The sequence below is a fragment of the Epinephelus fuscoguttatus genome, linkage group LG1, assembly GCF_011397635.1.
Source record: "Epinephelus fuscoguttatus linkage group LG1, E.fuscoguttatus.final_Chr_v1".
In the NCBI taxonomy this organism is placed as follows: Eukaryota; Metazoa; Chordata; class Actinopteri; order Perciformes; family Serranidae; genus Epinephelus; species Epinephelus fuscoguttatus.
The window spans coordinates 9,179,226-9,191,833 of record NC_064752.1 but is presented as its reverse complement, the minus strand read 5'-3'; the positions used below and the strand labels follow the sequence as shown (position 1 = coordinate 9,191,833).

General features: G+C 41.9%; 1 protein-coding gene across 2 annotated transcripts in view; it reads left to right on the top strand.

Moving 5' to 3' along the window:
- LOC125894403 (filamin-B) overlaps positions 1–12,608 on the top strand; it is an 89,907-nt gene that overhangs the window by 40,135 nt on the left and 37,164 nt on the right. For both annotated transcript variants that reach the window (XM_049585766.1, XM_049585757.1), the window contains exons 2-11: positions 2,744–2,856; positions 3,059–3,194; positions 4,881–4,978; positions 6,478–6,625; positions 7,729–7,847; positions 8,037–8,111; positions 8,478–8,640; positions 9,588–9,788; positions 9,891–10,028; positions 10,895–11,021. In XM_049585766.1, coding sequence (XP_049441723.1) covers positions 2,744–2,856; positions 3,059–3,194; positions 4,881–4,978; positions 6,478–6,625; positions 7,729–7,847; positions 8,037–8,111; positions 8,478–8,640; positions 9,588–9,788; positions 9,891–10,028; positions 10,895–11,021 — 1,318 coding nt within the window. The remainder of the gene's footprint in view (positions 1–2,743; positions 2,857–3,058; positions 3,195–4,880; positions 4,979–6,477; positions 6,626–7,728; positions 7,848–8,036; positions 8,112–8,477; positions 8,641–9,587; positions 9,789–9,890; positions 10,029–10,894; positions 11,022–12,608) is intronic.

Below are 12,608 nucleotides of genomic sequence, written 5' to 3'. Positions count from 1 at the left end.
ATCCGCAGTCATTAACAATGTTGTGTCACCCATGGGTGAGGCAGCAGTCTCCCAGAGCTCCACCTAAACCTGAGTTGCTGAAACATGTTTGGACCACAGCTGGTCTGCTGACAGTGAAGCAGATTCACCAGGTGGATCATAAGATTTATCACACACAAACGCACACAATACACACATGTACACACATGCACGCAGTGTCGAAAGCCAGCTTGCAGTTGCATAATCCAGCAGAGACAAACATATTTGGTAACTGTGAAGGCGTGAAGGCTCTAGAGTGGTATTGTTTACTGATGAGTGCTGGTATAGAACTGTAAATCTAGTGAAAGAGACAGTGAGGTGTGTGCTGGCCATGTAGATGGTGTTGTTTATTTCTACATGTGTTAAATACACACAAACAGCACAATGCAAGGCAGCATTTTGTAATGGAGGCGCCCCGCCCTGCTGACATCAGAACAAGTTTTATGAGATATAAAATTAGGATTGTTATGCTTGAGGGAAAACAAGCAGAGGTGCTACACTGCACTGCAAAAGCCACACATTGAATGACTGAGGTGACTGTTTTAATATTTCAGGATCTGTGTTTGAGTGACTGACTGATCACATTGTGTGTTCACATGGCAGAAAGTAATCCTAGCAGCATGTGTTGCAATGAGTGGGGAAAGTAAAGGTGTAAAAGTCAGAGATGCAGCTACAAAACATTGGTTTAAAATCACAGCTCAGACTCAAACTCTGCAAAATTCTGAAAGAAATCAATACAAAACCGATTTTAGCAAATAATGTTGTCTGCTCTCCTGAAGCTCTAGCGTGTGTGTGTGACCCGCCCCTCTCCTGCTTCAAGCCATCTGCAATATTCCTACGCTGAAGGAAATGCTGGACTGACATGTATTTGTCATTAGCAGGTAGAGCAGGTTGTCCTCTAATTACAGGTTGGCTGTTCGATCCCTCCTTTTGTCCACATGTCCACAAGTGTCCAGTGTGAATGTGCTGAAAAAGCGCGTTCATTAAACATGCTCATATTTTGGTGAACAGTAAACCTAATGCATCTGTTTGCAACTTATGAACTCGAACATGAGCTTGGTTCACTCTTGCGACAATTTACAATGCTCATTTTATAGCACCGGGTATGCACCAGCAGTCAGTGCAGCTACCTGGTACTGCTGAAGCCAGTTCATATAGATATTTAAAGGACTTGTTGAACAAATCAAAAAAATTACAGATTTCACCGGAAAAAATCTTGCATTTATTGCGCCTGCTGGATCTGAAAAAAAAAGCAAGTTTGAATGTTGACCACATCAGCATCAAATTTGAGTTGTATCTGACTGGTGTCAGAAAATATCTGCAAGTGATGATCACAAGATTTTATTTCATTATAAAAAACAAAAACCGAAGACATGCACGTTTCAAGCTAGTTATTTTTTTGGGACTGAAGTAATTTATTTGATTTGTGTGAACTTTACTATGAGCTGGCATTTGTGAGCGTGTGTGCAAGTGTGAACGTGCACAACACTGGAAACATCCTCGAGCATGACGCTGAACCCCAAGTCACTCCCGATGGGTTGCCCGCTTGCTGCACACCTCATGCTCACCACATCCACCAACCATTTCCTGCCGTGTGTTTTGATGGAGCTCGGCCAGCAGCTTCTCTCTGCTTCCAGTCTTTGTGCTCAGCTACAGTCGGTCCTGACCTCTGTACTGGACACAGAAATAAACTTATTGATTGATTGATTGTCTTCATTTAACTTCCTGTGAGATACACTTTTAGATTTGCTCTTGGATGGTGGGAATACAGATGCAAAAATATCCTTACCAACATTTTGGCTTATCACCACAAAGCTTGGACAGGAGTAGAGTCACTCAACATCACACCTACTGCTCGTAATTACTATTCCTATTCTATTAAACCATCTGACAACTTATTCAGAGCTCATGCTGAATAGTAATGCTCTGTATTTTTTTATTTTGCAGTCAGAAAAAATAATCTAGTCATGGGCTCCTGATTTAACTGTGTCCTTGGCATATCTCAATCCACCCTTGTGTCTCCACCATTTTTGAAACTCCAGATGTGAGACGATGAATTAGCAAACGAGTTTCTCTTTTTTTCCCCGTAATGAATAACTTCTTATTATGTGAGAGAGAAATGTGGACGGAGAGATTAAAAATGAGTGGAATGTTTTGTCTGCGTCTCTCTGAACTCGGTGTGCTGCAGCCAAAGATTAGCTAGCATTGCCTCGTGTATGTGTGTGTGCTTTAGCTGGTGTGAGGTACCAGCTGGTACAGTGAGGTCTGATTAATCAGTAACATTACCCTGCAGCACTCTGTTCTGCTCTGCTAGAAGTAGGTAAAGTGTTGATATTCACAGTAAGTCACAAGCAGGACCTGGGCCTCAGTGTTGCACCATTTTCCCTCGTCCCCCTTCATCTTGAGGAGTCATGTAAAATCTGATTTAGTTCAGTTAAAGTCTGAAAAGATAGAATGTGTTTTTCAACCTTCTTTTCCTTAAATTTTTTCTTAGTGAAACTTTACGTGTACATCATGTTGGGTTCTATCATCGTCAAAGTTATCAATCACAGATTACTGTAGTTGGGCTCTCAAGTTCTACTTTGGGAGTTGGTGGAGTAGTTGTTGGTACGTTCATTATAAAAGTAGAAGTTAATATACAGTGACACAGGAGACACATCAATCAGTAAAGGTTGCAGGGTAAAAACAACATGAATCTGACCTCAGGTCTGTTTCTCTCCTCCAGACTCGAAAGCCATCGTTGATGGGAACCTGAAGCTGATCCTGGGTCTGATCTGGACTCTTATTCTGCACTACTCCATCTCCATGCCAGTCTGGGAGGGTGAAGATGGAGATGAGGTAACAGTCCAGCTCCAGATTGTATTAACTTGTGTTTATCTCATGACTTCTGTTCCTCTGCAGATGAGCCAAATCTGTGGCAGAATCAGACATTAAGTGATAAAAACCTGAGAATTAAAGAGACAAATAATAGTTACTGCACAAATACAAACCACTGTTAGAGAGCCGACTGATGTATGTTTGTGCTTGTTTGTTTCTTCAGGTCGAGTCAAAGACACCTAAGCAGCGTCTGCTGGGCTGGATCCAAAACAAAGTCCCTGATCTGCCAATCACCAACTTCAGCCAGGACTGGCAGGATGGCAAGGCACTGGGAGCACTGGTAGACAGCTGTGCACCAGGTATGCTCCGTGTGTGTGTTTGTTTTAAGGGTGTATGTGGGTACAGAGTTCATTATTGTCATGTTAAATTGAGTCAATCCATAAAACAATATTGAAATAAAACCCCAGTTCCAAAAGAGTTGGGATGTTGTGTAAAATGTGAATAAAAACAGAATGCAATAATTTGCAAATCTTATCCAACGTACAATCAACTGAATACAGTCCAAAGAAAAGATATTTCATCTTTAAACTGATAAACTTTATTGCTTTGTTATAAATAACTTTATTGCTTTGTTATAGATGCAGTGACGAACTGTAGTAATATCCTTCAGACAGTGCATTCTGAAGTGCTGGTTTTCAGTCTTTCTCTGAATCTTTAAAGATATTTTTTGGGGCATTTTTAGCCTTTAATTGATAGGACAGACAAGTGTGAAAGGGGAGAGAGAGGAGTGACATGCAGCAAAGGGCCACAGGCTGGAGTCGAACCAGGGCCGCTGCGGCAACAGCCTTGTACAAGGGGGGCCTGCTCTGCCGCTAAGCCACCGACGCCCCATTCTCTGAATCTTCTGATTACTGTATGTCATGGATTATAGATTGGAGAAATCCTAAATTTGTTGCACTTGTGCTTCGAGAAACCTTCTTAACCTGTTTGCCCACAGTTTTCACAAAGTGACTGTCCTTGATTGTGACAACTGAGCTTTTTGAAGATGCCCTTTTTAAACACAATCATGATATTTGAATTTGTTAACAATGAACCGGTTTACTACCCTGGAAATCCAGAGTTCTCGCGAGCGCACAATTTGAATTTGCTCAGCGAGTCAATCAGTAATCAGTAATGATTCTCATTACCCATGCCGTTGGAGCCGAGCTGCAGCAATCACATCGGTGTATCTGATATAGGCGGGCCAGAGGCGAGCTAAACAGATGACGACAGCGCTGCGACGACAAGTCCGGAATCAGTCAGTAAACATTGCAAGATGGCTACGGATGAACACCAGTTGTTTGAAACAGCTTTGGCCGCTACAGTGAACGAGTTAGACTTGGCTTTTTCTCTAAAAGAGGAACAGAAGACGGCACTCGAGTCTTTCCTTTGCAAGAAGGACGTTTTTGCTGTTTTGCTGACCGCATACGGCAAGAGTCTAATCTACCAGTTAGCTCTGCTGGTAGCGCTCTGGATACGTCACCCCGTGTATTGTTCTGATTGGTCGTAGTGTTATCCAATTGCGTGCAGTGATATTTTCAAATGCATGCTTGGTGCCGCCCCTCGAGTTGAGCCATTTGCATTACTCATAGCCAGACCCTAAATCTTTCTAGATTTGGGTCTGGATTTCCAGGCTAGCTGTTCATCTGTGGATCGTTCTATTCTGGTGTTTTCAGTCCAAAACTTTCCCAGTCTCCTGTTGCCCCTTTTCCTGCTTTTCTGGAACGTGTTGCAGACATCAAATTCAGAAAAAGTGTATATTTACCCAACAAAAAGCAATAAAGATTATCTGTTTAAACATCAAATATCTTGTCTCTGTACTGTATTCAATTGAATATAGGTCAAAAAAAGATTTGAAAATAATTGCATTCTGTTTTTATTTACATTTTACACAGCATTCCAACTGTTTTGGGACTGGGGTTGTAGTTTTATCATTCCCCAGGAGAGCTCTCACTGTTGTGTGCTTACAAGTTTCTGTGGTTGACAGTGTTGTTGTTTGTTTGCAGGCCTGTGTCCAGACTGGGAGACCTGGGATGCAGACAAAAAAGTGGAGAATGCCACTGAAGCCATGACGCTGGCTGATGACTGGCTGGGCATCCCGCAGGTTAGAGTCCCTCTGACACTTATTTTTTTAAAAATATTTTAGAGTTAAATATTTTTTTTCACATTCATATGGCTCTGTTGTTGGCTGGAATCAGAACCATCTGCCTCACAGTCCACCACTGGACAGTCTGAAGAGCCACAGTGCATTTTGGGACAGTTGAGTACATCCAGTAGGATCATGTCAGCTGGAATGAACTAAATACTCTTTTACACTTTTACATCCATACTGTACGTATGACTGATGAATGCAAAGGACGGAGGCTTCTCTGGGGGCTTTTACTGTGAAGCAGCTGCAGGGATGATGCAGACACTAAGCGTTTGTTGACGCCCGGACTGCTAATTATGCTAACAAGCCAATATCAGACTCACATTCACTCACACATCACACTTCCTGTATTTTATTCCTCTGTATCGTGCAGCCCAACAGAGAACAGAATTGGCTATGCTGTGATTTTTCCTCCAGAGATCAAAGGTTACCGGCAGCATCTCACACAGATGCTATTTGGTTTCCTGATTGCAGAGGAAACTCACTGAACCTGAATGTGTGTTTTTACACACTTCTGTTTGAAGCCAAGAGGATGCAACTCGAGCTGAAACGGAAATGTACTATGAGGACTTGTGTGACAAATAATTGTTCCCTGGAAAATAATAAGCCCGAGTATTTGTCCCTTCTGAATCAATGGTTAGAGGGGCTTTTTTCGAATGTGAAAAGTTTCTTCGCAGATAGTGGAGCATTTTTTCCTTTTATCTTTTTTGTTCATTAAGAAGTCATTATGGAGAAACCCTTGAATTCTGAGTTCAATATTTTTGTGTCATAGCTGCATTACGTGATGCTCTGCTTCCTGTCAATCAGCTGACACCCATAGGAAGTCTCCTCCAGAAAAAACATAACTGACATCACCGTCACACCCCATGATGTTAATTTAGGCCATCAATGTTTGCTGGAAAAGTTCATTCCACCAGACAAAAGAAAATAGTGGTGACTGTTAACGACGCCGGTGTGACACAGAGTTCAGGACACCCCTGTTCACGTCTTTTTTTCCGGGTTTGGACTCATTTGTTCCAGTGAAGGGAAGTCTTAATGCAACAACATACAATTATATTTTAGATGACAGCATTCTTCCAAGTTTGTGGCAACAGTTTATTGGAGGTCCTCCCCTATTTTAACATGACAATGCCTGTGCTTAATAAATAAGCACCATAAAGAAATGTTTTGTCAAGACTGGTGTGAATGAATTTGACTGGTCTGCACAGCGTGCTGACCTTAGCCCCATCCAGCACCTTCTGAATGACCTGGAGCACTGACTGAAAGCCAAATTGTTTAACATCAGTGTTGGACCTGGCAAATCCCTGCAGCCCGGTTCAAGACCTGGTGGAAAACCTGAAACCAGAAGAGCCACGTTCACACTGGCAGCTCAAATCTGCTTCCAGGGATATTAAAGTATAAAGTAGATTTATTTACGGCAAACCTGAACTGTTGTGTGTGTTGTGTGTATTCAGGTTATGGCTCCAGAGGAGATCATTAATCCCAAAGCGGACGAACAGTCGGTGATGACCTACCTGTCTCAGTTCCCCAAAGCCAAACTGAAGCCAGGAGCTCCACTCAAACCCAAACTCAACCCCAAGAAGGCCCGAGCATACGGACCAGGTACACACACACACACACACACACACACACACACACACACACACACTCTCATAAACTTGATTTACTCGATTATATTTTGGGTGCATTCGCAAACATTCCCTCCTAGTGTTGGAGTGCACTTTGGCTCGAACAGGACCGTTTGTAAATTCAGAGTGTTAATGGAACACTCTGGGCACTCTGTCTGAGGAACTGGAGCAGCAGAGTACTATCCATTTTAACTTACCTGTTAATTTATTTGTTTTTAAAAAAAAAAGGCAAAACACTCTGTTTCTTAAAACCACAGCACTCTCATTTTAGTGTGAGCATCAGGTTGGATATTAGTCACAGATATTTGCAGAGGTTTTAATTAATCTTTGAAAACACTCTTGGTCTAGCCATCCCTTTTAGTAATTAAAAAAAAAACATCTGGGTGTTATTAACCTGTTCCTGCCAGTGTGTCTGAGCTAATGGGAACACTGGAAACACTGGTCTGTCTGACAATGTGAGGAAGTGAGCAGCTGATTGTCCGAACAAAGGACCATGCTCATATCTGATACACACACACACAGACACACACACACTGTAACCTTGAGGAGGAAATTACCTGGAAATGGTTACAGAGACAGAAGGACACCACACACACACACACACGCACACACACACACACACACACACTCAAACGCACATGCACACACACACAAACATAGAATTGTAAAATCCTGTTTTAGGTGTTACAAACAATTAATTTGATGTTTTGGCGTCTGATAAATCTTCAGACTAACTTCAGTTCAGTTAAGCTGTATTGTGTTGATTTTTGAAGTTTGGGCCGCAGCTTTTTATGAATTTATCCTCAGATTTTTATTCAGATTAATGGATTAGTTTGTTTTGTATATCAAAATTTTCACAAAAAAGTGATGAAATATACTCAAAACCATTTCCGAGAGCCCGAGGTGGCGTCTTGAAATTGCTCGTTTGTTTTACTCACACTTTAAAACTGTCTGACAGTTGTTTCTTTAAAGTGTTTTCTATAGCGATCCATTTCAGTAACCAATCACAAATGTTTAGTCAGTCCACATGACAGTGTTTTTTACCTGACTGGATGTGTTGATTTTCTTCTTCTGCAGGTATTGAACCAACGGGGAACAGGGTGCTGCGTCCTGCTGTGTTCACAGTGGACACGTTCAGTGCAGGTCAGGGTCAGGTGACCGTCTACCTGGATCATCCGGACGGCACCAGAGAGGAGGTACGTCATCACATCCTCCTCTTCCTCTTTATAATGCTTTACTTTCCTTTTTCTTCCTCTTTATGAAAGATCACGGTGTCCTCTCACCATTTTAATGGAAAACCTGCTGTCGTTTGTGTTTTTGTGTTAAATTCTGGCAAATGACTCATCCTTAAGAAAACCTAACATCTTTCTGTGTGTGTCAATCAGTTGAAGGTGGAGCCTAATGAGGGCAAGAAGACGTACAGTGTCACATATGTTCCTCAAGTCATGGGACCTCACAAGGTAAACTTCAGTTTCCTTTTTTTAATCATGTAAAAATAAATAAAAGAATTACATACATTAATCTCAATGTATTTTTTCTTTGAAGCCTAAAATCCAGTGAAATTCTCTTTAGTTTTAACTTTTGTTTAATGGAAAAATAAACTTTTACAGCAGGTTTCAAAGATAAAGGCCGTTATTTTATCACTGTGCAGGGAGGAATGTGAATGTCATTCTTACAATTTCAGAGTTTAAACTTTTAAAATCACACCACTTCAACTCATTGCTGTTTTTGAAATAAAAACTCTGTAAAAGGAAGTTTCATATTATTTATTATTTAATCAGTGAAAGGGACAGGGACGATTGATAATTGTTGTTTGTGTTTCCTAGGTGACGGTCTTGTTTGCAGGCCAGCAGATTCCCAAAAGTCCATTTGAGGTGAATGTGGACAAGGCACTGGGCGACGCCTCCAAGGTCACAGTCAAAGGCCCGGGAATTGAACCTGTGGGCAACGTTGCCAACAAGCCCACCTACTTTGACATCTTCACTGCAGGTCAGAGACACGAATGACCGCTGAGGGTGTTTCACACTCACACAAACACAGACACATCTACGGGTCAAATTAACTGCTAGTCCAGTGAAAAGGTCTCATCACTCAGTCCTGAGACAGCATGTGATGTCACAGGCTGTAAACCACCAATAAGAGTGAACTGAAGTGTAGTTGTGTGAAAGGCAACACAAACAGTTGGCCTGTGGCTCGCCTCAAAATACCCAGCCCATTGTTTTTTGTGTAAGCAGAGGAATCTTTTACATGTGTCAGCTTGTCAGGATCAGTGTTACACAGCAAGTATTTGTTTTTTATTAATTTCTTCACAGCAAAAGGAGTTAACGACATTTTGTGTTACATACCTTCAGTTACTCAGTCCAGTTTCATTAAAGCCTCATTCAGCCTCCAGTTTACAGGGATTTACTGACCATTAAAACTATTAACTTCAGCCCTGGTGACACTGCAGGGTTCACACAACCTCAAACATTTAACAAAAGTAGGTGATGTCTTTATGCAGGCTCACCAGTTGTTAGGGTGATCAGGGTAGCTAATGAAATGCAACTTGTAACACTGCTTTGGAGTTACCAGGAGTTGCTACCAGTTTCCTTACACTCAGTTCAGAAGATTTGTGCCAAGACGAAACCCTTTTAGAAAGTTGCAGAGAAAAGTTGCAGCGGTGTGAACTGGCTGGTCTGGTTTGACTCAAGCCGGCTGATGGTGCCACCTGCAACTCAGCTGGTCAAATCACTGGCAGCTGGTTATAAACAAGTACCACAAAAGTCGAATTGTAAATGAACTATAAATTTCCAATAGAAAATGTTAGAATTTGCATAAAGGATATGAAATAAATCAGTTTTTAATCTGAAAAGAGCTGCACAGTGTTCAAATGAAACTTTAATTGGGACCTGTGAACTAAATGCCTTGAAGACTGACTTGTTAAAGTTTCTCTGTAGGAGCTGGTACAGGAGATGTGACGGCCATGATCAAAGACCCTCAGGGCCGCCAGAACACTGTGGAGGTGATGATGGAGGATAAGGGTGACAGCATGTATCGCTGCACCTACAAGCCCACCCAGGCCGGCCCGCACACTGTCAGTGTCCTTTTTGGAGGGGCGGTGATCCCCAAGAGCCCCTTCAAAGTGGACGTGGGGCCTGGTGAGTCACATCAGTAAATTCTAACTGTCTCATAAACATAATAATCATGATCCAACTTGAACGCATCATAACAACATCACTCCGACATTTGTGTTTGTGCAGCTTGCATGCCGGGGGCGTGCAGAGCGACAGGTCGCGGTCTCCAGCCGTCAGGAATGAGGGTGAAACAGGTCGGTGACTTCAAGGTGGACACCAAAAACGCTGGCAGTGGAGACCTGAAGGTGGTCATCAAAGGACCCAGTGAGTACAGTTCACACTGTAGAGACTTTATACAGAGACAAAGTTAAAGTCTACTAACATCGCCATCCCTAGAGCCAGCTTGTAGGATTTAGGGGGATTTTCTGGCAGAAATATAATATAGTATATATGTTTTCTTTAGTGTATATTCACCTAAAAATAAGAATCGTTGTATTTCATGAGCTATTTATATCCACACAGGGAGCAGGTTTTTGTTTATGGAGATGGCAGTGTTGCTCTGCCATGTTTCTACAGTAGCCCAGAATTGACAAACTGAACTCTGGTGCTAGATAAGGACATTGTGTTGTCCACCGTAGTTAGCAGCCACTCTTTGAAAAGCACTGATTAGGAATCTGAAACTACTTTATTCAGTGTCAATACTGGTTTATATCAACTGGTCTGTGGGTACTGAAAAGGAAGACACCTCTGCGGATAATTCAGCTCCCGTTAAAAACCTAGGCTAGCAGCCGAGCAGCGTCGGTGAAACACTGAATTGCAACACGAAACCACTTTATCCAGTATTTTTACTGGTTTTAATCACCTGGTCTGTTTCTTTTGGAGAGAAGAGACCTCTGCAGATAATTTGGCTTCGCATAAAGACGTCCTGAACAAGAAACGCTGAAAAAATTCCAACTGGGAGAAGTTTTAGCTGGTTGTAATCCCCAATCCTCAATGCCAGATGCCACTGAATCCCCCCTAAATATTACAGACTGCTCCTTTAAAAGAAGAACTTAAACTGTGAGAAGGTGAAGACGCCTGCTCGGGCTGATGGAAAAAGGGAATATTTTAATGTCAGATTACTTTGTTTGATATGTGTGTGTGTGTGTGTGTGTGTGTGTGTGTGTGTGTGTGTGTGTGTGTGTGTTCAGAGGGCATCGATGAGCTGGTGAAGCAGATCTCCAGTCAGGATGGTGTGTTCTCCTACGAGTATTATCCCAACAGTCCTGGCAAATACACCGTGTCCATCACCTGGGGGGGTCAGCACATCCCCAAGAGGTGAGCTGTTATACTATATATATGTGTGTGTGTGTATGTGTGTGTGTGTGTGTGTGAGAGAAATAATTACCTCAGCACATTACCTCATCTGATCTGAATGGTTGGATCCGCAGGGGAATGAGGACTTTGAGTCTGGGCCTCGTGCTCTCTTTGTCACCTCTGTACAGCAGAGCATGTGAGTATTAGTATCAGTATAAGTGCAGGGAGTTCCCCGAGTTTCTGATCAGCCAGCCAGATGGAAAGAGACGCCAACTAAATGTAAGGAATTCTTGGCGCTGAGGCTCACTGATGAGTAGCCAGACTTTAACAAACACAACATGGATCAGATGTTCTTTATGTAAGGGAAATACCTGTAAACACTAAATTGGATTAAACCAAACATTTCACAGAACAGCAGCGTCATGTAGCGTGCCTGTTTGTGGCTCAGCCGTAATCCTGTGCAGGCATCCTCACAGGTCATGCAGGGTCAGACAGATCCCACATTGAAGAAGCCGTTTGAGAAGCCGTCCTTGAGCAGGTTTCTGTTTTATTTCATCCAGCACCGACTGTCAGCTCATCCAGCTATAGTAACAAAGAAAACACTTTCTGTCACTCTTCCACGTGAAAGAAAGGGAGACGGATAGGGAAAGAATTTTATGGTTTTTATCTTGCTTTCAGAAACCTGGATATGATCTTATCACAGTTTTGAGAAACCTGGATCTGCTATCTGAAGATAGAAACCAGGATACTGCGTACCAAATTCATCAGTCAAGCACAATCACTGTGCAGCTCATTTATGTTGCACTTCATGTTCAGATTCATTCATTTTTCTGTAACCGTTCATCCTGTTGGGGGGTCGCAGGTAGTTGGGCATTTAAACATGAGGGTCTGTGGGGACTGACTGTTTTGGAGCGAGCTTTAAGTGGCCATTTAAGGAACTGCAGTTTTTGACACTACCACATAGGCTGCATCTCCCAGCCTCAGAGGTTGTCGCTTGGTTGGTACAGAACTTAGTGATTGAGATAATGAGAAATCAAGACACAACTGCACACATTTGTATTTTTAAAAACACTACAAAAACATTCTTAATGATTTATAAAACATAAAAACATGCTTAAGGGCTTTTAAAATAAACTGTGACCAGAGATGAGCAGCTTTTCTGTTACTTGTATCCGAAATATGTATTTCAATTACTTTTGCACATTTTGTAATTGGTAAAAAAAAAAATCAAATGTAGTTTAAAACAAGATACTTTTTCATTCATTCATTCATTCAGGTAACTGCTTATCCTGGTACAGGTCTTTTTGAGTGTGGTAATTTTGTACTTTTAAAAACACTACAAAAACTTTGTGATGTATAAAACATAAAAAACATGACTAGGTCAGAACTTAGTACATAGTTGGACTGAGCATGAAACACTTGAGGGCTTTTAATTTGAAATTTGAAATTTGAAACAGAAAATGGCGTCCATCACTCAGTCACGAAGTCTTGGCCTGTGTCCACTGTTGTATTGGAGCCGAAAAATTCATGTGACTACATGTTAAAATGAAGAGTAGTACACTTAGACACAGTCACTCAGCAGAAGGGAGCGGCTTTTTACCTGGAGCT